The sequence below is a fragment of the Gymnogyps californianus genome, chromosome 1 (assembly GCF_018139145.2).
Source record: "Gymnogyps californianus isolate 813 chromosome 1, ASM1813914v2, whole genome shotgun sequence".
In the NCBI taxonomy this organism is placed as follows: domain Eukaryota; kingdom Metazoa; phylum Chordata; class Aves; order Accipitriformes; family Cathartidae; genus Gymnogyps; species Gymnogyps californianus.
In genome coordinates this window covers 172,169,542-172,196,763 of record NC_059471.1, presented here as the reverse complement: position 1 = coordinate 172,196,763, position 27,222 = coordinate 172,169,542, and the positions used below count along the sequence as shown (strand labels likewise).

The 27,222-nt window shown below is 34.0% G+C and overlaps 1 protein-coding gene across 1 annotated transcript in view; it reads left to right on the top strand.

Moving 5' to 3' along the window:
• LRRIQ1 (leucine rich repeats and IQ motif containing 1) overlaps positions 1–27,222 on the top strand; it is a 113,059-nt gene that overhangs the window by 48,584 nt on the left and 37,253 nt on the right. The window contains exons 18-22 of the mRNA XM_050906076.1: positions 9,893–9,982; positions 10,704–10,828; positions 11,440–11,535; positions 11,885–11,970; positions 20,155–20,256. Of these exons, the coding sequence (XP_050762033.1) occupies positions 9,893–9,982; positions 10,704–10,828; positions 11,440–11,535; positions 11,885–11,970; positions 20,155–20,256 (499 nt within the window). The remainder of the gene's footprint in view (positions 1–9,892; positions 9,983–10,703; positions 10,829–11,439; positions 11,536–11,884; positions 11,971–20,154; positions 20,257–27,222) is intronic.

Here is a 27,222-nt window from a genome sequence, read left to right as displayed (position 1 = left end):
TTGATTTCCATTGAAAAAGATATTTTACTAATGCCTATTTACAAATTTCAGGAGCTCTCCTAACTGACTTGTCTGTGCTCTGTGAGAAGAGGCCATTGATGAAGCCAATATTGCAATTGAATTAAATAGCAGTACTTTTGGAGGAACCAAAGAGGAAAGTGAGATGTCAGCTTGCTTTCTCCTCCACACTTAAATCCATACGTGTCTCATTGCCTAGAGCTTGAAGTCCTTTTAGTTTAGAACATAGCAGATGTTATCGAACCACAGCATCTCTTAACTCACCTGAACATATACACGTCCCAGGGAACAGATGGGATGCATCCAAGGGGGTTGAACAAGCTGCTTGATGTCATTTTGAGGTCACTCTCTATCATCTTTGAAAGGTCAGGACAACTGGGGGACATTACTGGTGACTGGAAAAGGGCAGAGATCACACTCATCTTCAAGAAAGGAAAGAAGAAAGATCCAGGGAACTAGAGGCCAATCAACCTTATCTCAGTTCCTGGGAAGGCTGTGGAGCAAATCCTCTCAGAAGCCATTTCTAAATGCATGAAAGAAAGTGATTGGGAGCAGCCAGCATGGGTTTACCAAGGGCTGATCAACTTCATCGCTTTCTATCAGAAGGTGACTGGCACTATGAATAAGGGGAAGGCAGTGCATATTGCATGCCTTTATTTTAGCAAGGCCATTGACAGTCTCCCACAGTCTTATTCTCAAAATTTGTTGAGGTATGGGCTGGACAAGTAGACCATAAGGTGAGTGGCAAATTGACTGGACTGCCAGGCTCAAATAGTTATGTTCTGTGGTGTAAAATCCAACTTGTGGACAGTAATTAATGGAGCCCATCATGGATGGTAGGGGGACAAAAACAGTTAATATTTTAATTAACAACCTGTATGATGGAACAGAGTGCAATCTCAGCAAGTGTGCAGATAATACCAAATTGGGGGCAGCGGTCGATATGCTGGAGGACCAGCATGTTCTTTGGAGCAGCCTGCACAGGCTAGATAAACAGGCTGACCAGAGCCTCATGATGTTCAACAAGAGCAAGTGCAAAGTCCGATACATGGGCTAGAGTCACCCCATGCAACACTCTTGGCTAGGGGCTGACTGACTAGGAAGCAGCATCACAGACAAGGATCTAGGGTCCTAATGTACTTTCTTCACCATGCAATTCTTGAGTTCTTGATAGTGGAAACAGAAAGGAAAAAAAAAACAACCCATACCCTATAACACAATCTTAATTTAGCTAAAAACTATTTAACTTTATGTCTAGTTTGTCCTTGAATGGAGTGGGCTAAGGAATCCTAAATGCTAAATACTGTTAAAACCATGTCCTGGTACTCGGTCTAGACATTTTGTTTGTATGGAAAATACTTTAAAATTTTATTTTGATATGGAAATAGCAGTAGCTATTGATCATTTCACAAATCTGAGTTTACAACAGGAAAACATCCCAAAGAATCAGCTCCTGAAGCTCTTGAATTTCCCAGAGAGTAGCAGTGCAGGTCCCAAAAGATTTAAGGTGTTGAGACTATAGCTATGAATCAAACAAATTTCAACTTGCAGATTCATTTGTGCATAATTTATTTCAAATGGAAGAGTTAGTGCTAGTGACATATAAGGAGGACAGTATAAGTGAAGCTGAGAGATGATTAAGACGTATCTTCTTCAGAATTAAGCATTTTTAGTGTAATTAGAGATTTGTTATCATCAATTTCAAAAAATATATGCTTACAACTTAGTCCTTTGCTCTTTATCTTCCAAATACTTTTTTGTTCTTATTTCTGAAATAGGGACTTTTAAACAAAAAGGAAAAGTTGTCTTGAAATTGAATCAAATTTCTCATGTGACATGAACTTTGAAACATATTAATAGTTAGATGACTACAAACTTGTGACTAGTCTATTTTTTATTACCCTGTGCTTCTGCCTGACTTCCCTTCCTTTGGCAAAACTGCAAGCTGAAGTACAGCTTTCTTTTCTATTCTGTTTTTAGTATTCATTCCCCAAACTTGATATACATTTTGGATTATCTTCCTTTGAAATTGTGTATTCTTTGAAAGTACAGTATTTAAGGGGTGGGGATGAGGGGTCCCTTGGCTGTTTTGTTTGTTGGGTTTTTTAATTCATTGCCCCTTGAAAGTTTTGTTTGTTTTCACAGAGCTAGAAGAACTTGGAAAAAGGCTTATAGGGACATACCAGCTAAAGTTTGTGTAGTGTGGCAGTCAGAGAGCAGAAGACCTGAAGATTCTTGTCATTTTAATGGGGAAAGACTGCATCTGGGGTCTTAGAGCAGTTTTGAGGGGTGGCCTGAAGGTGCCAGGAGCCTGATGTTTATTGAGGTGGGTGGGGGTATACATCTCAAAAGATTTTTGAAGCATACATTTCTGATGCTTACTTGAACCATGTCTAACCTCTGAAGCTGATGTTACCATTTACCCATCTGTATTTTTTATTCCTGTATTCAAAAAAAGATGTAGGACCCAGAGCTTCCTTTGAACACTGTCAGGCTTAAGACGAAAATGCATTTCTACAAAAGTTTGGGTCACGTAGGTCATGAATGACTGACATGAACTACAATAAGATTCAGACTTTTAGAGAGTTAATTATGTATGTATATATTCAACCTTTTTTGTGAACGAAAACTTTTAGGGTCCCTGAAATTTTCATTATTCATTTACTTTTGTGTATTCCAAAATAAATTATTTCCATAATTTTAGTCATGTGTATTTAGAGAAATCACATAGGTACCTATATTAAATATATATATGTATTAGAATTTGAGAGAACAGTTAGTTTTCTGAGCTTATTAAGCAGTTTGCAAAAAAAGACATTTGGAGAAGATGTTCCCCAATAAAATTTTCTTGAATGTTTTTCTTAGCAGAATGTTGTGATTTTTCCAGTAATTGTCGATATATCCTTCTTATAAATGGACAATTACACAATTATGCTTGTCCTTTAATTTTCCTACAAGTATGTACTGTAATAATTAACCGGCTTTTGTAAGTCTATAAAATCTCTTGGGGTCAATTAATCATTGCGATGTTTCTCTGGAATCCATATGATACTCACTACTTTTTTTGGCTTGAAACATTGTTTGGTTTTAGCAGTCGTAAGAATGCAGCCATGCCCAGCTTTCTTTCCTAATTCTCTTGTCTTATATAAAGACAGAGTTGAAAAAGAAGCATTGCCAAAGGTTAAAATAACCTTTATTAGGGTGCTAACCTATTTATCTTCACCACATAAAATATGTGAAAAAGCATGAAAGACAAACCTAGAGAAAAAGACTATTTTTCCTACTGCTTGCACTTCAGAGATGTTTTCTATAAAATGTATATCCACTAAACTGTCTAATTAAAAAGAAGTCTGTATACAGTTTTTTATAAAATTGTTCAAACCAACGCACTTACATATAGTTTTAAAATGGCAGAACTTAGACTCAATTTTTGTGGTATTGGAAAGGGAATAATAATGCAACTAATAGATGATTCAGTTAAGGATGTTCATATTTGATACTGTCTTAGCTTTGGAAGTTTTTTAGAAAGTCTCGGTCTGAATTGATATTCAACTTCCTGACATTGAACTAAGCTTTATGCATGAACTTGAGTTTCTCAGAAAAGCTAGCCCATCGAGTAATCCGATTCCTAAAAAGACTGGATGAAAGAAAAGTCTAAATACACAAAAATATTCAGATCTTTAATTTCAAAGGAAGTTTTCAATCACAGTCTATCAACAATATATAAATGAGCATAGAAAAGTGATCTGGTCCTTCTGTATTGGCTGTAAGAGCTAAAGCTTTGTGACTTCTTAAGAAGTTTGTCAAAACTTACTTACGCTTTTGGAGAAGAAATTTCTAGCAAAGAATACTTAGGCCTTGGCAGAAATGAGGTTTAGTTTAAAAAGAAATGAAAGATGTTGTCCTGGAGTAGCATGATATTTGAATGAAATACCCCACAGAGTGAAGTATGTTTGCCAGGAACCAAGAGAGAAAGTTACAGCTTTCTGCCAGATGAAAGACAGTACCGTATGGCTGGCTGTGGTATGCCCTTTTCTATTGTGACAATCCACAGGGTTAACCTTTAGCATATGATCCTTCTTCTTGACCACTCCCCCTCCCAGTCTGAGCAATTATTTAACCTACAGGATGTCTAACAATAGGCAAAGTAGTTCTTCATGTGGCATGTAGTGCCCAAAAAGAAATTTTGTCAGCTTATTTGAAATAATCATAGAATGTTCTTGAACGTTCTGCTTTGGATTAAAGTAGTGTCTTTCACTTGTCTTTTTGTTTTAACTTTTTGTTTTATTTTCTTGGAGTGAACTAGACTTTAACTGCACTATTCAAATATACTGACTAAAAACTAGGAAAGTAGAAATCAAGGACATCACCACCCTGAAGAACTTTATTTAAACTGGTATTCTATAGAGAAAACTAGTGGAAAGAGTCATTCTGATTTATTTATTTACTCTTATTACATATTATTCTTATGAAAAACGAATTTGAATGTAGAGAGGGCAGATACTTTGTAAAATCTAGTTGAAAAAAGGCCATTCTGTCTGAGAATGACACTAATGGCCTGCCTTACTGAGGGGAGCAGTCCAGAAAAACAGGTTAGACAAAACCAGGCAGATGAACTGGAAAGTGAATCTTTTTTTAAATGTGAAGAATTCCACACACTCTTTCTGTGAAATTGTAATGTGGAAGTATTTTTTTTTTTTAATAAAAGATGTTTTTTTCCCCCCTCTCATTCCTCCTATTGTAATGCTCAGGAGCCAGTCATGACTCTGAGTTCAGAGTGAGTTTTAGATATTAATTTTCTTCTGCTTGTTTATATTCTGTTGGGTAATTTTCTTATTTTTACCTTAAGATACCATATAAATAAAAGCCCTACATAAATATCAATAAAACAATTTTTCTGGCTAAACCATTGCTGTCCTGCAAACAGTGAATGAGTCAATGAGGAAATGAAAGAAGAAAGGAGAGAGGTATAAAGAGTTAGTTCTCCCTAATTTTCAAAAATAGTTTCACAGTTTTGTCAGATGGTGATTCATCTTGTGATTCTGAAGTCCACTATGTTTGGAAACCTGGGGTAGCTTCAGCTCCCATGGCAGCCAATGTCTTGGCCTTTTGGAGTTAATCTACACCCCTTAGCAGTTATATGCTCTGAGTGATGTAAATGATTTGCATTCTTTCTGGATTGACATATAGATGACCTTGCAAACACACTGACTAGATGGTTATATTTGTCATAAGAAGTTAAATTACTGTTTTAAGCTGAGGAATCTTTTCCTAGATGTTAGCAGAAAGTCCTTAAACCACCGATTTCCAAGGTCTGAAGGAATATCCCAAGGGAAGGATTGTCCTCAACATGTCCAGCTTCTTTCATTCTTTCCATAAGCATCTGCTACTGAATTCTTCTGGAAGCAGAATACTGATGTAGATGGATATTTGGTCTGACCCAGAATAGAGTTGTTATATATCAAATGCTGGCCTTTGTTTTCAGCCTTTATTGTTAATGCCTTCTTGCATCCTCTGCTTCTAACCATAGTACAGTTTTGGGGATTGGTTTGGTTTTTATCACGCTTTTGTGATCATCCTTGATCGAAGAGAGATGAAAGGCAATATGTGATAGCATTATTCACAGTTTGGACAGTTACTTGTAGAAGTGCTTCAAAGCTGAGTGTAGGTTTGACACTGTGTCCTGTGAGCTATTTTTGTTCATGGTTTAAATATGACTCAGAACAGCCCAAATTACATGTATTGTCATTATAAAAGATTATGTAGCTCCAGAATGTAATCCAGAGCATATAAAAGATGCCTAGAATTAGACTGTATGAATAACGTTTGCACTAAAACTCTGCTTTTCAGTAGCTCATTCAGTCCCCGTTAAAGTTAGTAGAACCATTGTCACTGACTTTGGTGGTTGTAGGATTGGATTCTGTTTCTGAGACCACAGAAGTTTAATGTTTGATGGTAAATAGTCAGTACATTTTGCAAAGGAAGGGATAGAATAAATATTTGAAAAATGAAGGCGTAACAAAGTGGAAAATGTTATATATAATATACCATGAAAAAAAATCCCTAAGCCTCTAGAGTTCATTGATGAACTACAAAATCAAAGGGGAGGAGAAAACCTGTAGGATTAGACTCTCAAAGGGTAAAAAATGCATTGTGAATCAGCATAGAAAGTTCTTGATCCTAATGGATAAATGGAAATAGCTAATACTATGGAAGTCGTTTTATTAAAATTTAGAAAGAAAACCCCAAACCCCAATATATTCACACTTTCTTCTTGTTGAAGAATGATATCAGGGATAATTGTATTGTGTTTAATAGTGAATTTTGTAGTCTGTATTCTTTCTAGTCTTGGAAGTATCTTGTTTGTGTCCTGAGCAGGAGCTAAATGAAAACGAACATGAAGTGTAGCAAAAAAAAAAACAAACGAAAGAAACCCTTGAAAAATTTGCCAAGTATTAAAAATGTGTTTCAAACAGTGAGTTAAAGTGAATTTATTTCTGTGAAGTTTTAACAAAAAGTTAGAAAGGTCTATGTATGTTTTGTGTTCTTGTGAAAACTGAAACTCTTTTAAAGTAATCAATACAGTCTTTGATTGGAAACAAACACTGGAAATAAAGTATAGAGGATACAGAAGTGTAAAAGATATCTTCAGATGAACCAATGTGTGTTAAATCAACTGTATGTGATTTATACATATGTGTAAAGCTACGTTATATACCTCAGTATTTATGAAATCAATTCCTTAATTTGGCTTTAGAAATAACCGTAAATATAGTATGCCTATAACTGTTTATGTAGACCATACAATCAAACATTATAATTTTATTTGCTTTGTAATTCATCTCAGATTGTTTTTTTTTCTCTTAGTGGACAATGTCAATAGATATGGATCTAGTTTTTAGCCTTAGGTATTGGTAAATCTGTCATAAACTTTGCATTAGTTATAATTTAGGACTGTGTTTATGGGAAAGATATGGACAGAAGTTTCTTGAATTTAGTGCTGTCAAAATCTCTAGGGATAAACATCGTCAAAAAGCATACATTTGAAAATCAATTATGTGTTTATTTTTGTTGGCCAAAGCAAACAGCAGTGTGGTGTGTTTTTATAATATGCTACACATTCATAGGAGTGCCAAATGTGCTTAATGATAAATCAGTTATCTTTTTTTTTGTCTTGCATATTTATACCTTTGAATCATGCTTTTATATTTTCATTGATATTTCTTTTCAACACTTAGAACACTGAAAGACATTTTATAGGCTGCAAGAAGTAAAAACACTGTGGAGAATATTAAATTAATAAATGGCAAACACTGGGCTAAGAAAATATTTGTGAGAAAAGTTTCAAACTGAATATTAAGAGCAAAGAACTTTAATTGGGTTATGGTACAACTATAAAGCAAAAGGATTCAATGAGTGTTTTGCTTAAGTGATTCTTGTTCCAAAAAATTGACTACAGCTTTGGAGTGTTAGTTTTCATGTTTCATGATTTTATTGATTTCTGTCACACACAATTTCATCAGAGAGGTAAAAATTCAAATAGCTAGGATGCAAGCTTGCCCTGAAATCTGACAGTAGAGCTTGGATCATATTCACTGCTAATGTAAGACATTTAAGTACCTGGGTAATTAATGGACACATCATTGTACACACCAACTAAGTTGATTGACATTTAAATTGTACATGAAGTGGAAATCTACCTCTCTCCCAACTCTACTGATTCTTTTGCAAATAAAGGAGGAAAAAAATACTTCAGAAATTTGCCATTTTCATATACCTTTATATACCAGCAAAGTTGAAGACGCATCTTTTGCCGACATTGAGTTTACCTGTGACTGGATTACACGCCCACACTTAGAAAATAAGTTAAAAACTCTCATCTGAAAAGCTAGAAATATGATTTGCATAGTGCAATTGAAGAGTAAATTCAAGAAGGACAAGGAGGAATAATATCTAATTTTACTGACAGTTTTTGGTCAGATTTTCTCCCTTTTTCATAGTTATTCATTTTGACCGTTCTGCCCATAGACCCCAGGCAATTGCAAAACTCGAATATGTCATAGCTTTGTCTCTGCTGAGATACAAACTTGTCAGTCTTCTGTGTCCGAATTGTACCAATTTCACATCTTTAAATGATCGCCTTTGGGATTTGATTTACTCCAATCTGCTTCTGGAATAGATTTTAACTGTGACTTTTTTTTTTTTTTAATGAGAATTGTTTGAATCAACCACTCAGTGGTTATCAGCATAAGAGTACTCACTGAGGAGAGATAGGTTAGTGGGTTGTAGGTAAAAGTAACAGTTAAAGAATGTGATACATTTTATTTGTTGCATGCCTCTACAGTTTATTTACATAGATTTCTTAACATATACAACCACTTGAACAAGGAGGTGTGATAAAGAGGATAATGTTGTGTATTTTTCATGAACTGAAACGGTAAGAAGGGGACAAGTGGTAAAGAGACATTATCTGTTAATAATGATGCATAGAATTTATCCAGATTTATTAAATAAAGAATGAAAAACAAAACATACTGTAATCAAAGATTAGGAAATTCCAGAAACAAGGAATCAAAGATGTAAGAATGCATCCCTTTTAAGATGTGAAAATAAAGTCAAAATTTATTGAAAATTTATTTTAAAAAGCTAGGTCAGAATGGAAGAAGAAGAATACTGGTTCACAGTTACCTTATAAATAAAAAGAGTGGTCTTAGAGTCACCAAATTATGCAACTAGTACCTGAAGTAACCTTTTCAAAATAGCTGGAATATGATCCTTTTGTGTCTCAGAATTTCAAAGGGCTTGGAAGACCTTCTTGTTCACCAATCTAAGGCTGTGCAAAGTCCTGTTTACACAAACTATACAGTAAGGTATCCAAAGTTAGGATAATTTCTCAGGGTCAGAAATCAGTGCAATCTGAAATATTCTATGAATGGGAGAAAGGTAGTCTGGTTTTATAAATTAGACATTTTCAAAATACCCAGGCTGCTGAAGTAAGAACAGCCTGAATGACTGAGCGCTGTGTAAGTGAAGCCAAATTCTTCAGAGGTATTTACTTACTATGTGGGACTAATTTACTTCTCTCACTTATCAGAATATATCAAAAGAACATGTGGTCAAAAACTCAAGGACCTATAAGAAAAATAAGTCATATACAGGTTGAGTTTAAAACAAAATCTAAATTTTGTTTTTATGAAATAAAACTGAATTCTGCCTTGAAGTGCTAGAGACACCAGTTAGCACCTAATTGTCACTCCTCTTCATTCCAAGCTATTATTTTAGTTTGCAAATTATTCTATTACATCAAAAATAAAATTAATTGAAGGAATAAGTACATATAGCGTTCACTTTTTTAACCCCAGATTTCAATAAAAACTATTCACCAATTCAGTTCAACTCAACAAAAGCAAGTTTGACAGAATCAGGCACCTACATCTGGATATAAAATACTCGATTAGTCAAAAACAGCAAACAAAGCTGTTCATGTCCTTTAGGCTTTTAAGTACCTTAGGTCTGTATTTTTTCAGAGTTCGGCAGTCTTTTTTAATAACTTGGGTTTACTAACAATGTTGGGATAAAATTACAAGAATTTGAGGAGGGGATGCATCTTATTTAAAAAACAAAACAAAACCAAAAACCCCCAAAAACCCCACAACCCACAAATACGGTTAATCTGATTTGTTTAAAATAAAACAGTACAACACAGCATCTCCAAAGGTGTTTTAAGTGCAATTGCTCTGCAGGTGGCAGTTCTGATATACAACTTGAAAACACTTGAAACAGTATGTAAGACAATTTAAAAGAGACTTTGCAAAAGTTATCAAAACTGAACTGATTTTGTCAGTGCACTATTTGACTTTACTCATTCATGCAGGCTGCATTAGAGAAGGAATGGCTAACTCTAGATTCCACCCGTTTCCCTTCAAAAACACTCCTGCTCTCAAACCAGCTGCACTGGCCAAAGGTAACATGTCACAGAAACTTCTTACTCTTCAGTCTTTATTCATTCCTTAAGGATATGCTATTCTGGGGTGATTAATACGACAATCTATTGACTTGAAAAACACAATTACTTTCAGAAGTCTCAGACTTCCTCCTCATCTCCAGATGCAATTTTTCTTTTAGATTTTCTTTCATTTGCTTAGTTTTTTCTTTATTTTGGATTTATTTCAACACTTTACTTCACGGTAGCAGAAAAAAAGATGATGTGCTTCATCTGTACATTTGGCAATGGATTAAAAATTGCTAGTTGACACACTACTTTAAAAATACTAAGATCTGCATTGTATGACAACAGCTGAATGTTTTCAGAACAGCTAAAGGTCATTGAACTGTAATGTCTGCTAGTTATTTGATAAACTTTGAAGTTTTAGCTTTTTGTTTTGGTAGGGTTTTCTCTTCTTATTACAAGCATAGTATTACTAATGTTTTATTTCCTACAATTAAAAGAAAGGAGTCTTATAAATGTATAATTCATTATATTTGGGGACATTAAGTATAACCAAAATCACCTTTTTGCCCTGTTTAGTTAGTTGAAGGTAAGGTCTGTAATGGGCATATCACCATTAAGAATCCTTTCTGTTATAGTAATAGACTCTGTAAACTCTGGTGCAGGTTTACCTGCACATTTTAAGCTCAAACTTGCAGGAATCATCAACTGCATTTTTTTTCTTTCTCTTACTGAGAAGTATTCTAGGCCTTCAAATTCCACTGAACGTTCAAATAGTTTGCCATTGTCACCACAAGAAGTTGGGCAGTGTGTTAACAAACCACATTCATACTCAGCAGAAAATGTCCACTTTCATAGCAGGTAAGTTAAATAATATATTTTTTCATTATATTTAGTTCATTTGGATTTGACGAAAATCAAAAGGAGGAGAACTTGAGGCTGTTTTCTGATGCTTTTGCTACTTTTGGTTAATATGATATTACTGGAGTTAAAATGTAGTTACTTGTTAAAACCAGATATATTAAATTCAGTTGTTATTTTTCATTGACTACCAGAATTAAGAATATAAGAATATATATGTGTAGTTTTATTTATCTAGGTTTGACTATAAATCATAAAACTTATATTTTTTCACATATATCATAAGATAGATGTTGAAATAGAGATTTGTAAGACTAGATAAAGATTAAAAGGGATTTCTTACACAGCTGCATTCTTTTGGAGAGAAAGGACTGAAATATGCTTCAAGTAATTGAAATGTAAACATTTCAAATTGATGGCAGACTTTTATTACTCTCCAAGATAAAGCCTTCCTGGAGTATTAAAATAGATTTTTTGTATTATTTCCAAGCTTCAAAAGTGCCTTTAAAAGGCACAAACAACTTGCAGAATAACAAAGGCTGCAAAATAGTCACCCGAGACCCTTCCTTATTTACCTACCTTTCAGTACTGCTCTTATACTTTGTTTTCAGGTCACGGAAGGGAACTATGTCCCAGCTCTCTGACTGGAAGGAAAAAAAGAAATTTTCATTCATGTCTGAAAAAGAAGAGAAAATTTCAGAAGAATGGTATGTTAAACTATTTTGCTTACATAGTGACTTCCAGGAATAGGTACAGTATAGTTGGCTGTTGTTGTTTATTTTTTTTAAGTTCCACCTTTCAAGAATCTCTGTTTTCTACCAAAGTAAAAATTACTGTAATTGCTTTTGCAAGTGTCTGGGAGACCAGCTTAATAAGTTGCAATAATGTAATGTTAAGATAAACATTGCAGCTATCTGTGTAATTCAGAAGGTTTCATACCATGCATAAGAAGTACTATACACTTGTATTCTTTTTGAAAAGTGCATTATGTAATAATATGCAGCTGGTGTAACATAATACATGTGAAATGTTTAGTCAGTTATTCTCTTCCCCTAGGGGTTTTAAGGACATTTCTACTGCACAGCTAATGCTGAAGAGGGCCCATAAAATGAAGCCTAAAAAATGCAGTAATAAAAATTTAGGTAAGTCAACAGTTAAAAAATGGTTATATTGATGTAATTTTTCTATTCTTAAATCTCAAAATAGTGTCTCTGTTTTAAAAAGTTTGCTTGCACAACATTAAACATTCATTTGAATAAAGATGGTGTGTGATGCAGTAAAAACAACTCAGTTTAAATCAGTTTGTTCCAGTGATAAAATATGCAGATTTTAAAAAACATTCTACTGGATTTTGAAGTTGAATATTTGACAGCTATGCTGAATGGAAATTTTGTTTCTTTTTGTTCATGTATCTTTTTTCCTAGATGTGGAATTTATATTTCTACATTTTGTGCTTCTTGTATTTTCCTCTTGGGGGAATCTCAGGTTAAAATTATCGACTTATGCAAGAACTATTTATGAAAATGACAGTTTGATACATATGAAATGAAATCATGTTTTTTGTATTAAATATTCACTGTGGAAATAGATAATGCTTATCCAGCTTCTCTGTAATTGTCTTCTGGTTCTTCTCAGATACTTCTTATGTCAATGAACCTTTCTTAGAATCATTAACTGTTAGTATGATATGCTAATACAAATGTTAATGGAATATGTTAATAAAAATATTAATAAAATACTGCTAGATTAAGAAACATTCAAATATGTAAGAACCCAGTTGACAATAGGACCTGACTCTAAATGGTCTTTGGAAAGTGTACCTTTATTTACATTTAATTTTTTTAAATTGTATCACAAGCTACAGTTAATTTTCCTCTTTTGTATAACTTTGCAAGTCTCTTCTGTATTAAGTGTTGAAAATATTGAAAGACATTTTGCTCTTGGAAGGCAAAAAATTCAGACTACAGATAAAGTTAAGAAAAGTGTTCCTCTGTATAATTTTTTCTACTTTAAATATCATGCCTAAGACTAAATGTGACAAAAAAGATGTCTAATTAAAAAAAAAAAGGGGGGGGGGGAGAAAGAGACGTGTAATCAGCAAACCATGTTTTATTGTTATGGAAAGGAAAAAAAATGGATAAGAGGTTAAAGTTATTATATTTAAATCTGGATAGCTTCCCATGATGCCCTACCATGTTATCTAAAAAAAAAAAAGTAGTAAATATCTGGTGTGCAGCTGAGTTTTTTACATATGTTCCATTTGGTGGCCTCTGTATAATTTTTTAATGAATAGAGCTTATTAGGTTATATCATCTTTTCTCCATATGCTCTCTGGTTTATGTTAGTAGTAATTAATCTAGTCATAAATGTCTGATTGAGCATATCAAATTTTCTATCCTATTTTTGTTGTAGTTCTAATGGATTTTTTGGATATGTTTATATTGACTTTGTTCAGATTATTCAATATGGTATGTGTGTGTTGAGCCTTCTAATGTATCACTTGGAATATTCTCAAAGTATATTACTAGTTTTAAAAAAATTAACAAAACTTTTGCACAATGTTTTTATAGGTTCAAATTTTCTCATCTTGCCACTACCTCATATAGGAAATTTTTGTCTTTCTAAGTATTACATCAAGCACAAAAATAACCTGTATATATAATTTTCCTGTATAGAGTTCTCTGACAGTCATTAAAATCACAGTCTTTTTTTCAGATAAGCAGAAAGCATAATTTCCAGAACCAAGAAATATGACTGAAAATATTGCACACTCAATCCCTTTTCAGTACAAAGATTATCAAGCCAACTATTCTTTCTCATATAGCACACTGACAAAGTCAGTCCTTCCTTGGTCAGTAAGGATCAAATAGACATTATCACTTAAAACAAGTATTTGTATCTTAAAATGATGCTAAAACTCAGCTGTTGCACTAAAAAATGATCCTGATGGAATATTCCCCATGTGAGAAGAATCTCCACGTATGTAATTATGTTTTACATCAGCTACCTCCTCTGAAGTGGTGAGAGCAAGTCAGAGTCTTGTTGAGGGTCTGGTTGAACAGAGGGACTTTACAGCATTTAAATTAGAGTAGATACACCTTATCCTGAGGCTAGCCAGCTCCAGATCAGGAAACTGTAACCAGATCCATTAGGCTGCCAGTATCTTTCTTGGATCTCTGTGTGGTACAGCTCATGCTAGAATACTTACAGCAATTCCAGTATAACTAGAGGGAGAGACAGTTAGTTCACAATCTTAGGCCATTGCTGTGAGTTTAACCCTACTGAAGCATGAATTCCATAAGAGACTTTATTCCTTCTAATATTTAAAAGCAGATTGAAATTCATCTGAATAAGTAGATGTCAAATTGTCTTTTAATGTTTCCGTAGAAATTAGCATCCTATCATCTTCATCTCCTCTGAAATGAGCTGCATATGAAATGTTATAGGTTTTATTTTTAGTATTATTATTTCTGTTTCTTTTGAATTTCCAGGTCCTCAGTGTTATAATTGCAACTGTTTTCTTTTTAGCTTTCTGATTTAAAATAGTTGAAAGTATGCTAACTACAATAAGATAATTTTGTTAGTGATAAAGATTCCTACCCACTAGAAAATAAGTAGCCAGCATCCACTTAAAAGAGTGAATTATAAGGTCTAAAAAATCAATGTTCCATGTTATATCCATTTACTACTACACATCTGACTTAAAAGCAAAACTTTAAGTTCTGACAAAAAGCAAAGCAACAACAACATCTAAAGGTTCTAGGTACAAATAAATTATAAGCTATTAACAAGTAAACTGATAGCTTTTATGCTAAGATTTCAGCATCATTCCAAACATCTTTTATGTGCTATTGAGCATTCCATGATAATGATCTTGTTAGATGCAGGTAATGCTAAGGTACTGATGGATTTTGTAGGAACAAATGGCCTGTCAGAGTATGCTGTCTGCTTCCATATGCTGTCGTCTTCCATATGCTATCACGCTCCTTTGTCTTAGGCCAGAGATTCACAAATGCAAAGTGTTAAATCAGCTTCCATTCAGAGTTTTACAATTGCTCATTAATATGGTCATCTGCTGGATTGGAACTTGGATTGGACAGTCATGAACAACTTCGATTCTTAACATCCTCAGGTGTGGGAATTCATTCCTTTTCATTTTCTATCTAAAGCATTTGGCTTCTCCTAGTGCAACAGTGATGGGATTCATTTGGTTAATTTTAGAAGTCCACATCTGAGCTAGTAATCTGCATTCTTTTATGGAAAGAAATAGCCACCTTAAATGCTAATTTCCTCCTAGAACATAATTCAAAAACAGGCTACTTGAATCTCACTGTAAAAGCACTTATAGTTCTCCATTGCCTAGACACAAAACCTAGAGTGACTGGCTGAAGTACAGAGTTAAACTGTAGATATGTCGAAGTAACTGAGAAGTCTCTTACCTCATATGTCTGGCCAAGTACCTTCTCAGCAGTGAAAAAAATATGGAAAATACTAGCAAGTGCAGGGAATCCTGTGGTTTGTATTACAAGGAAGAGCTTAACGTAGCATAACCTTATAATAGGGAGTGATTCAGGCAATGCTTATATTGCAGTAGACCAGTCCCACCAACTAATGGCCTTAAGGCCTGTTATGCCCTAATCCACTACAGTTATGTATGCTTGTTTATGTAGTTAAATAAAGTTGTGGCCTGTATTTTAACGATACCAAATGTAGGCTGTGTCTGCTTCAACTATTTTTACTCTACAGCAAGATAATACAAAAAGTGTGGGCAAGAAACCAGAAATTTTGCAGCCAAGTAAAACTGGCATAATGTCAGAAATATTCCTGTTTATCATGGGTGCATAAAATTCTATAGAAATTCCAATTAAAAATCTAAATACAGCAGACATTAATGCACCTCACTGTGCTTAAAAATTAAGCGTCTGTGACTCATAACAATCCTAGCTTCCTAAAGATGTGTTGGCACAGCAGTACAGAATTTCTTGCTTAACTTTGAATTTCATTGATTCTGTGGATTTTATCTTAGCCTCTGAAAGTTAACTTCTTTTTATTTTAAGATGGCTGGAAGCCTTGTCTTGCTTTCACCTTGTCTCTCCTACACTGCTGTATTACTTCTTGTTTAACCATGTCCTCTCCAAAGGAAAGCTCTTTTGTCAGTGACTGACGGCATGAGATGGTAATTCTTGCTGACACATAGGTAGGAAAAAAAAGGTAAAAAACAGCTGGAGTGGGCCTTGACTCCTAGAACCAAAGCACAATGATAAAGATATTTCATAGAGGTCAGCAAATATTTTTTAGTTCTAGTTTAGAATTTAAGACAGCAATGCAATACTAATTAAAAAAAAAAACAAACCACACCAACAAAAAAACCAACCCACCCCCCTCAAAACCCACAATCCCAGAACAGATGATCTGACTATACAACATTGATTTGTTGAATTAACAACAGTTGGAATAAAAATCTGGGGGATATTATAATTCCTTGTTATACATTACATAAATGACCATTGATCTATATTTTCTTAGTAGCAGGAAGAAAGCTACTTTTGTTGTTGTTGCGTATTCCATGTAGCAGTATCATCTGGGAGCTCCAGCCATGGATGAGTTGGAGTTCTAATTGCTGTTCAATTATGGAACAAAATGTGGTCTTTCTTCCAAATGAATTTACAAATTGAATTATCTTATAGATAAGCATCTGACACTGTGTGCTACTTTGATTTATCAACTCTTTAAAGTTGGCACAGATATGTTTATGTTTTTCTAATTACAGATATTGCACAACAAAAGTGAGTGACAAACATTTAATTTTTTCAGTTTCACATATTATCAAGAAGTTGTTTAGCAAATGTGGTGCCAGATCAGGCAGTAACTATTCCTTCCATATTGTTTCTATAACATTTCTTGTGTTTGTCCAACTTATCTTCTATATTTGGAGTCAGCCGAGCAATGTGCATTAAATTACCTCCCTGGTTCCTAGATTGCCAGCACAGATCATCGTCTAATAAGCCACATTTAAATGACTGTGCCAGAATCCAGGAAGATATTTGTATGATTTTGAACTATTGGACTCTTTCACAGTTCTCTGTGTGAAATCTAAAACATTTGATTGCTTGTCATCAAAGCATACATGCAGTTCATTTCCCTAGCTCACTCAGAGACTGAAAAGCACTAGTATTATAAAGTAATCTATGTAATATTGCCTACATTTGGGACTAGATAAAGAAAAGGACTCATTTTTAATAACAAAAGAGCTGTAGGCAATGGTTGAGGTGATCCAGGTAGGTACAAATTCAAGTAGTCTGGCACTGTGTTAAATCCCTATAGATTATTTAAATTATTTTGCAAAGACTCAAAGATAGATCTTCTGATAGAAATCTCTTAGAAGAACAATTTCTATCATTTCCCTGTCTTCCCAGTTCATGGACCTTCTTTACTGCTGATATCCTTGTGCACAAATAAATGTTTGAAAAATCTAGGTTGGCACTAATAACTTCATGTGACTTCACCCAAAAGTTCTTGGTATAGTTTAACTTTGGACTGGTTGGAGTTTTCATAGAATTGGGTGGGAGGCTGGATTAAGGAAAGATGACATTTTTAAAACCTTTTGGAACAATTTCAATAGACCCACATAGGAAAAAAGTGTGTTATTTCAGGAATTATTTTAAGTTAATCAAAAATAGTTTGGAAATCCTCAATCACATTTTGTCTTGAGAGGTTTTAATCAATTCCGTCACTTTGTCTTTCTTTGGTCTTCTGTTGAAGAAAGACACTGTTTTTGTAACTAGCATAAAACTAGAAGAAGTTAGAAGTCTTTTTGTCAACACTGTATCGTATCAACACTGTATGCTGGATGTTGGAAAATTTGTAATTATAAAAATAATTATTCTGTACATTTGTATCCATATATAGCACTTGTATGGCTATGTATCTTCAACTATAGAAAACACAATAATAATTCATACTTAAAATATTTTTTATAACTTCTATTACTTAAAATTTCAGAGAGAACTTTTAAAATATAATGTATTACTATTTCAAGATATTTTTATCACAAATCTTACTGTGATCTACTGCCCCAAACATTTGCTACCCTGAAGAACACTAGGTTGCTACAAATTTATTTTTGAGTTGGGAGGCATGCCAAAATAGGCCTACTTTATCCATCTATGCAAAGTGAAAATATCTACAAACTTGGTAATCCAGTTTGTGAATAAAGTGATCCCATTATCAGAATCATTGTAATAATCTACCTTTAAAACTAATGGAGCTAATCATTATTTATTGTGCTTCTTGAGTAATTTCATTGAATTTATAGTTAGTAAAAGTGGATTAAAATTACTTTAAATCTGACATCCTCTGGGTTAATCTGGAAGCTATAATCATCATACAATAAGATGAGAGAGGTTATTCTAGACAATTTGAGATAACAAAGTGTAAGGTATCACTGATTCTGCCTTGGGAAGAAGGCATGGCCTAAATTACTTCCATCCATATTTTCCATGATTCCTTCGATAGTCAAGTTTGCTGCTTTGTGGGAGGTTAGCACCATTAAGAACATTCTGTCAACCAAATGCTGCTGCAGTGTGGGCTGACCAAGAATACCATAATATTTTGATGTGTTTTGTCAATGTGTTATCTTTTAAAGTATCCACACCCCATTAGAGATCTTCTCCGGGCTTACAAGACAAAGATACAGTATGTCTGCATCGTCTTGCTTGTGTCAAGAGAGCATTCTCTGAGAAAAGTGGAGCTCTTAGGATCCCTTTGTGTTCCATTAATTTGTAACTGAAGTGTCTACTGCAAATATAGAGGTCTAGTCAAAACCAACTTTATAAATTGCTGTTAAACTTCATAAGAAATTGCCCACTGACTTAAGAGGGCATTCTGATCCTTTATTTCCATAAATAAGGAAACAACAAAAAAAAAGCTACTTTGCTGCAATATTATAGATGCTCTTATAAACTTTCCTCAGTAAACACCAAGGTCATGTAACAAGCTCAAAATGAAGCATCAGACATAAATAGTCATGTAAATTTATTCTGTCTGAATGGTCTTTGAGTCTTTCCATCTCCTCTGTTTTCCTGCTCTATCTGTTCTGGCAGTCTCACATAATCATTTTTGCTACACTTGCATTCTTTGTGAAAATTTAGATGCTTTCCTTGCCATATCTACTTTCTTGTTAAGTTCTATTGCTGTTTTCCCTCTTTTAATTTCTACCCTTTTCTGGCAGTTTGTAGTCACCTTTGTAGACAAACCTCTTCTGCCTCATTGTTTCTCAGATGTTCCTGAGAGTGTATTTGTCTGCTTGTGCTATTGTCTTCTTCTTTTAACCATGTGAAACATATTTCTTTGATTTTTCCTTTGGCTTTCTGTTACTCATGTTATCATGCTCAGTGTCATACTGACAAAACCCTATATACTTTTGCTCGTCATTATGTATCTGCTTTTGTTTCTACATTCTTCTCAGTCCTTTTTTTTTTTTTAATAATAGACTGGTTTATTCTGCACTGTGCATAGAATTTTCACATTCTTTCTAATCCACTGTTTCACTTAAACTCCTACTTTCCTCCTATGTCAAGCAAACAATTCTTCCTTCACATAAGAAATAATGCATGAAAACCACCTTTCCTGACTTGTGTGGTTTTGCATTAGTTTAGCTTTTGTTAATTAAACTTTATATTTTTTTCCAGTCTAGGAATATGTATTATCTAGATTTATATACAATTCTGTGCTCATCTTTGCTTCTTTGCAAAGTTTTCAAAATAACAGTTATGAAACTAATCAAGATTTCATACTGTGGCATATAGATGAGTCTATAGACTTTTGGAGTATTTTTTATTTCAGTAAGGGTGGGACATGGAAGAAGGTTAGCTTAGTATCTGCAAGTTTAGCCTCAAAAAATAAACTGCCTCCTGTTAACGTTTTTTAGGTGTGAATGACTTGATTTAGACTGTTGAATAATTCTGAACCAAAGCTTTTAGAAACAGTGCTTGACATATATTCTGTTAATATTTCTACTTTAATTTCAAGCTTTAAAAACAGATTTTTAAAATATTTTCTGCAAATATATGCTTTAGAATTTATTTTTAATTTGGAGATGAGCTAGCTGAAAGATCAGCAGTGTTAAAATCCTGCAAAATAGTGACTTTGGTTCTCAGTTGCACATGTATTTATGTTGCTTTATTTTAGGAAATGTAATCCTTTGTGAATATAAAACCTACTTTAAAGGTATTTTCATTTATTAAGCGGCTAAAAGGTGAAAAACTGCTTGAAGGAATGAATGAGCCAGGTCTGACCTTTGATTTTAACTTGTTCTTGTCATCTAGACCCAGCTGTGTGCCTGGCGTTGTTCAAAAACAATGAAAATAAACATCTCCATGTGAAACCACCAAGGAAGACACAGCCTATAAATGCTGGTTACTTTGAAGGTATGAACAAGTATTTCACTTTATCTCTATGCACATAAGCGTATTTATCCTGTAATGTCTTTTAAGCAAGCCTACTTGAAATGTGAAACAATATGCACAAATAGAAGGCAGGAGTTTAAAGTCCTTATCTGTTCCTGGGTATCTCAAGTTACAGCAGTGAAACATTTCAATTTCAATTCATTGGGGAGGGCGCAGGGTGCTCCCAGAGATTAATTCATAATGAACTGGTGCCTATAATATTTATTATTATTATTAAATCTTAATCAAAAATATTAATCTTAAAAAACATCAAAGCATGTCACAGAGGTATAAAATACAAAGCACTACAATAAAATTTTATAAATGAAATATCACTTCAAATTTTTTATCTCATTGTCACCTTTTCTCAAGGTAGCCATTAATTCCTGACAATCGTTAACGTGTTTTTAGGAAGCTACTTTCATAAATATTCCCTAAAAACCCACCATTTGACGGAAGACAGGAAAAGAATCTTCAGCATGTAAATATAAAATTGGCTTTCCAAAAACATTTAAATACTGATGTAGCTCTTTTACTGTTAAAATTCATGTTAAAATTCTCCTTGGTTTCAGTACAATTAGAATAAGGCCATATTGAAAATGCCCATGTTGTAAGAAAATGAGCATCTCCAGAGGCATTGTTTTTAGACTGTTTTGATTCCTTTTGCAACTCAATAGTGTGCTCAGAAAGTTGTCACCTCTGTCTTTTTATCTTTTTCAGACATAACCATATGCTATCTGATTTATTCCCAATCCCAAAAAGTAAAATTAGAAATAATAATACTATATTCGCTATATTAATATTCACTGAATGAAGATAGAAATGAGAACCTGAGACAGGTGTGCAATCAATCTGAGTATACCTGAGCTGCAATTCAGTCAATTAACCTAGATATATGAAAGTCCAGATTTGCCTCACATTCATGAGCCCGTGCTCAAATTTGGTTGGAAACAATTCTTGGTGAATTCTGAACAGGAAGAATGTTTGCACTGTTATTTGCCTTGGATCCAACCATGAATTTACCTCGAATATAGAGAGTCTGTATATACTGTGCCTGATTTAGCATTCCTAGTGTCTCTTATCTGTTCCTGTGGCATATACTTATATGCCAGAGTGCATCATATGCTGAAGAAATAGGACATGCAGACTGCCTGCAAAACACTGGATGCCCAAAGCCTACAAGCAGTAGTGTGAATGTTCAAAACCATGTCAAAGAGATAAGCTTCATCCCAGGCTCAGTGCCCTAAAGTCAGTGTAGGTTTAGCCTAGCTTTCCTGCCACTGGTTAATCTGTTCCTGCCTGGAGACATTTCCCTTCGTTTTGGAAAGCCGATGTACGCATTCTAAATATTACTGAAATTACTTTTTGAATACATGGAGAGAAGGCACCGTAGCAGATTAGATATCAAAAGACAAGCACTGTAGCGGCACTCTTGTTTATCTGTCATTTCAAGGACCATCGTACTCCTTTGGCCAGCTAATAAACTGAGATTTTTTTGGGTGCTTACATGCAATCTGCTGAGCCTTCAAGAAGACAAGCAATACTCTTCTGCTTGACCAGAATATAAATTTGTCGTTCTACCTGAGGCTACTTCAGATGGTATGGCCAGAAAACACTAGGTTGTGAATTAGAACCCAGCGTGCAGCACAGAGCATTTATTTATGTGTATGTGAGATACCATCAGACAGAACTGAGTTTCTAAATTTATAATGTGGTGACACTTTGCATGTTATCTACTACAAAGCAAAGCACCTGCATGATAATTTCACGGAGTTGTGTTATCAGTCATTTCTTCCTCACTCACAGAAAAGCTTGTTTCCCATTTTCCCTCTCTCACCTTTTGACCATTTCTTCCTCTTTTGCCTGGAATAGATTTCTTTGGGTCTGTTCTGTGATGGGAGTTCTTTCTGCAACAAGAAGGTGGAAGGTTTTCACTCTGTATCCATAAACCTTGGAGACACTGTATTTTAAGTCAAGAGAGAACACAGAGCAGTCCATTGCATGGTGGAAATAAACTTCCTCCATTCAAGCCCTTTTACCTTCACAGACTGGTAGTCAGTGCTCTGGTAGAAAATTTGAACTCCAGTCCATCTCCTTCATAAGCCACTAAATAAATCTAAAAAAAAAAAAAGCGTAGTCTAAATATTCCTGCTTTATTTCTTTAAATTGGGAAATGGGGGGAGAAACGATAGCATCAACAGCAACTACACATGTGTTATCTGTTAAATAACAGAATCACTACTTTTGAAAGGGGATGCCCTCGGAAGTGAAACAATTAGAATGGTTTTAGATTTTCAAACTGGAACACATCATGGTAGTGAATATTTAAGAGTTATAATCTAGTTAAAATGTACGATGAATGTCTTTTGTCTTCATTGTATCTTTGGTTTGTGTTTAAAAATACAAATAAGACAAAAAAGAATAAAAAAATAAGAGGTATAAAAATAGTGAAAAGGAATGAGCTTAATATCTGATGCTTGTGTGTTTCTGAGATACAGGTTATATTCTGTCATAATTTGCCTTCTCATCTAAGCTACTGCATCATACTGACAGTGTTGTATCATGCAGCTTCTGTAAAGGAATATCTAAGCATAGTGAGGACATAGTGTTGATGCAATATTCAACTATTTTCCTGTTAGAAAAGTTGCGATGAGCTGATATGCAAAATATTGATATCCAGTTTTGAAAATTTCTGCATAACTTTAATCCCATTAAAGTTATGGACAATTCAGATATTCCTAATTTGACATACATGTTGTAGGAAAATACATTTTCAAAACTTGAGTGACATCATAAATTTTTATTAAATTTTAAAAGAATCATCATGCTTTACTCACTGATGGTATAAAAATCCCCACAGGGGACCATTATTTCACATTTGTATCACAATAGCACACAGAAGTTAGTCAGAGACAAACCCGTTTGTATTACACGCTTCATCAACAGCATAAGGAAACGTTGTTCCAACAGACAGTAACTTACCGTTTAAAAATACAAGCAACATGTGAAGGCATAAACCACGGGAATGTAATTAAATGTGTGTTAGTGTATATGTGTGTGTGTATGTATGTGTATGTGTCAATACATACACATACAATACATGTGTATATACACACAAATATATATGCATATACCATGAGTATAAGTAGGTATATGAATTCAATAAGCATAGCACTTATGCTTTTTTATTTGTATCTTTTGAAAGGAAAGTAAATTATGAACAGTTACTCTCTGGTGTAATTTGTAGTATCAACGTGCATTTTGTAATCCTAATGCTTTCTGTCTAGATGCTGTTTCAGTTTCTTTAAAATTAATTTAATGCATGTGGTCATTATATAATATAGATTCATTAAAACTTTTATTTAAACAAATAATATTTTAAAATCATAATTATATGTTGTGACATTAACTTCAGTAGGTTGTAAAGTAAGCCACAGAATATGCAAGTGTAAATATGTGTTTACTGCTTCTCTTAAGAAACTATAGCCTGATCAAAAACCTGAAGACAGATGAAAGCCTGACTTGATGTACTTTCACTTCTGATGATTTGCTGGACGTTTCCTGGGATTATGTATATTACACTGCTTTTTTTGGTGTGACAGTATTATGCTTCCAGCATGGTTGTTGAGTTTCAGTTAGTGGTAGTTAGTTGACAAACGAAGTATGCCTGCTTACTGTTTTAATGAACATTCTTGGAGATTTTTGTGTGTTTTGTGGATGGTGACATTTCAAAGATCTCAAAATTTTGGAAACATTACAAGGAAGACAGATAATTTTCATCATTTCCTATTTTGCAGCAAAGCATATTTTTAGAAAGTTTTATGACTGCTTCTCCTTTTGTTGTCTGGAGGTTGTTTCAGTTATTGATTTAACATAAAATAATCTTGACTATTTTGGATAAAGTAGATCAAGAATTGAAGGACGAATCTATCCTTGATTCCTTCTCTTTTCTTGGGAAGTTCCAGTTAGTCCTGGCTGAATGTGTAACAGAGCATCTCTGCCAGCCATGGGTCTGTAATTACAGGGTCTGTAATTTCATTTACACAGAGGAAGGATACCTACTTTTCCAACCAACAGTGTGAGTGCTTTGTCCTGGTACAGCAGCTCAAAACTAAAGAAGGAGCCCCGAGGCCTAGCACATTGTTTTGCTACAAGCTTTGGGGACAGTATATATCTTTTGGGGTCCTCTTTAATCCATCTACCTCAACAATTTTGGTGGGTTATCCAAATAATTTCTGTTCAGTGAAATGGGAAGCTGGATTCCAATCTGTAGAGCAAGTTGGAAGAATGCAGTAGATCAGCTGAGGGTCCAGTCAAACTACCCAAGTATTATTTGGATATGATTCACTTAGTTTCTCAGAATTTCATAGACTATGCTCTAATTAATTATGTAGATTAGGTGATTTATTGGCACATATAGTACATTTATTTTTAGTCATATCCATATCCATCAGTGGCATATCTATACCATACACTTCAAAGAAGTGGAAATAATACAACTTGATGTCACACAGGAATGTGCACAATGACCAATGCCAGGAAGTTTAACTATGCTAAAAATGGACTATGTTGTCAAGATATGTTTACTGTAGTTTGGGAACCTGTAGTTCTAATTGGCAGTACTGTATTTCCTGTCATTTTATGCTCATTGGTGACTAAAGAAAACATAATGTGTGTAATGTTAAGACAGATTTCACCAATACAAATTTGATAATGAACAGATTATGCTTTCTCAGGTGGCTTTTAATTATGGAAATATTTATTCAGTTCTCTTTAAATTGTCAGTAGAAATAACATTTATTTTTCATATTGGAACAAGAATAAGAGGTAAAATGATCTTGTGATTATGTCATATGATTGGAAGATAAATATCAAGGATCCGTTTAAAGTCGTCTGTTTTCCAGCTTTCTGATAGTTCACAATTATGAAACTCCTCGTAGTCTCAAGTGAAAAAAGTTGCAAAACATTCTTATAGATTATTATTACTAGTGCTAATTAAAAATGTGAACTTGAGACTTTGGAAAGTGGTAATTTAAGCTTACCTTTGAGTTAATTATGTGAGCTCATTAAAATATTGTTACATAATGATCAACATAGTTTCTTAGATTTTCTGTATTACAAAATACAAATACATTGAAGAAAAAGTATATGTGGTAATTAAATAGAATTTATATTGATTCAAATCACTGATGCTTTTAAATATCTGCATGAGAGTTAAGAGAAGGTATTGAGAGTGGAATGCTAATACTTTAAATAATACTTTATTAATTATTTATTAATACTTTAAATATTTTGTTGTTTGTTATTTAAGAGCATTTAAGAAGACATTGAACTATAGCTAATAATTTGTGTTAGCTGTTTTTGTCTTTTAGAAATTAGCTATTTTCAATGGAAAAATATAAATGGCATCAACTCCCAGGAAGCACATTGTTTGTAAACATCCATTTCTAAATTAAGTCATCTTTTATTGAGCTGTGGTCTGAAAAGGATTAATAACCACATTCTAAATCTGGCCTTGCTGCAATGCAACTGGCTGAATTGCCATGTTTACAGTAAAATGCAATTATTACATATCTCCCAGGCTTTAATTGTATGCCACATTAGGGATGCAGTTTCAAAACCATACAGCACTGACAAAAATGACAGAATAATGCATTTCCAGAGAATGTAAGATCTGTCCTGAAATGTGATGAAAATGCATTACAGAAACCTGTAGTGTGGAAGGGAATCTATCTTTTAAAATCAGAATTCTATGGCTTTGTTTCTTATTATTTAGTTTGAGCTCACACAACAGAACTCTCGCATTGAAATATTTTCTCATTTTAAGGAATTAATGGCTCTCCACCAGCCCTTTAACATGTAAAATGAGTAGGTTACTTGTGTCCAGTACATCCAAAAAGAGCCAGGATAAAATAAACATAAGGAGTTGGATATCTTGGAAAAAATCTGTCATGGGTTTGGGTTAATCATCTCCAGAAGAAATTCAACTTGATGCCTGAAATGTAAGACTTCTTGGAGAAAGCAGTAAAGCCTGAGGCAGTGTTGATCTGAAGGAGTGCTCTCCATGGGTCAGAGCTGCTCTGCTGGCAGAGTGCAAACCCAGTTCACAACAGCGGTACGCTGAAAAGTTGTAAAAGACTGCAGGGGCCTTACAGTGCACGCACTCAAGCTTCAGTTACATAGTTCTAGTGGCCCAGTTTCTTATTGTAAAATAAAACTAAAAAATAAAATCTGTGCCTGATTTCCTAGCCTCCTGTCGATCAATGATACTGTAGGATTTTTTCAGTGTTCATGGAATGAAACAATCCTGAAATTATGGTATATGTTTAAAAATAAATATGTAAAACATCATTTATGTGCATTTATGCAGTGCACTTCAGTGTCTGAATATTTATTAATGACCTAGACATACGACATTTTTAGCAATATTCCTGCTTTTCACATCAATTTAAAAAAAACAAATGGATTTTCTATTTGCCTGAAGTTCCCGAACAGGATGTATTTGCCATAGGTACATACCAACTTAATATTATGAATTCTCACTGTGCTTCCAGTCTTTAGGGTTCCTGTATTCACATGTTAAAGGTTTCTGACCACATATTTCACCTGCCTGTGTATTATCTCTTTGTTTATGTCTCCACTGTTTTGCAGACTGTTGTAATTTGTGGTGGTATCAGGACTTTTTTAGTGCATCAGACTTAAATGTGGTCTCTGAGCTAGAGAGAGTGTGTGTTTGTTCCAACAAACTTCCAAAACTTCGATTTTATACAATGTGTAGGCTATCACCTGTGCTTTCGTAGCATAGTAGTTTACCGATCTTTAACCTAAAAGAAACTGCACAGAAGGAAAAAAAAAAAGTCTTACTGCTATTTGCTAATAACTACCCAATGATGACTTCAGTGGGAATGAGATTTCACCCAAAATATCATCAGAGGTTGAAAAACAGTT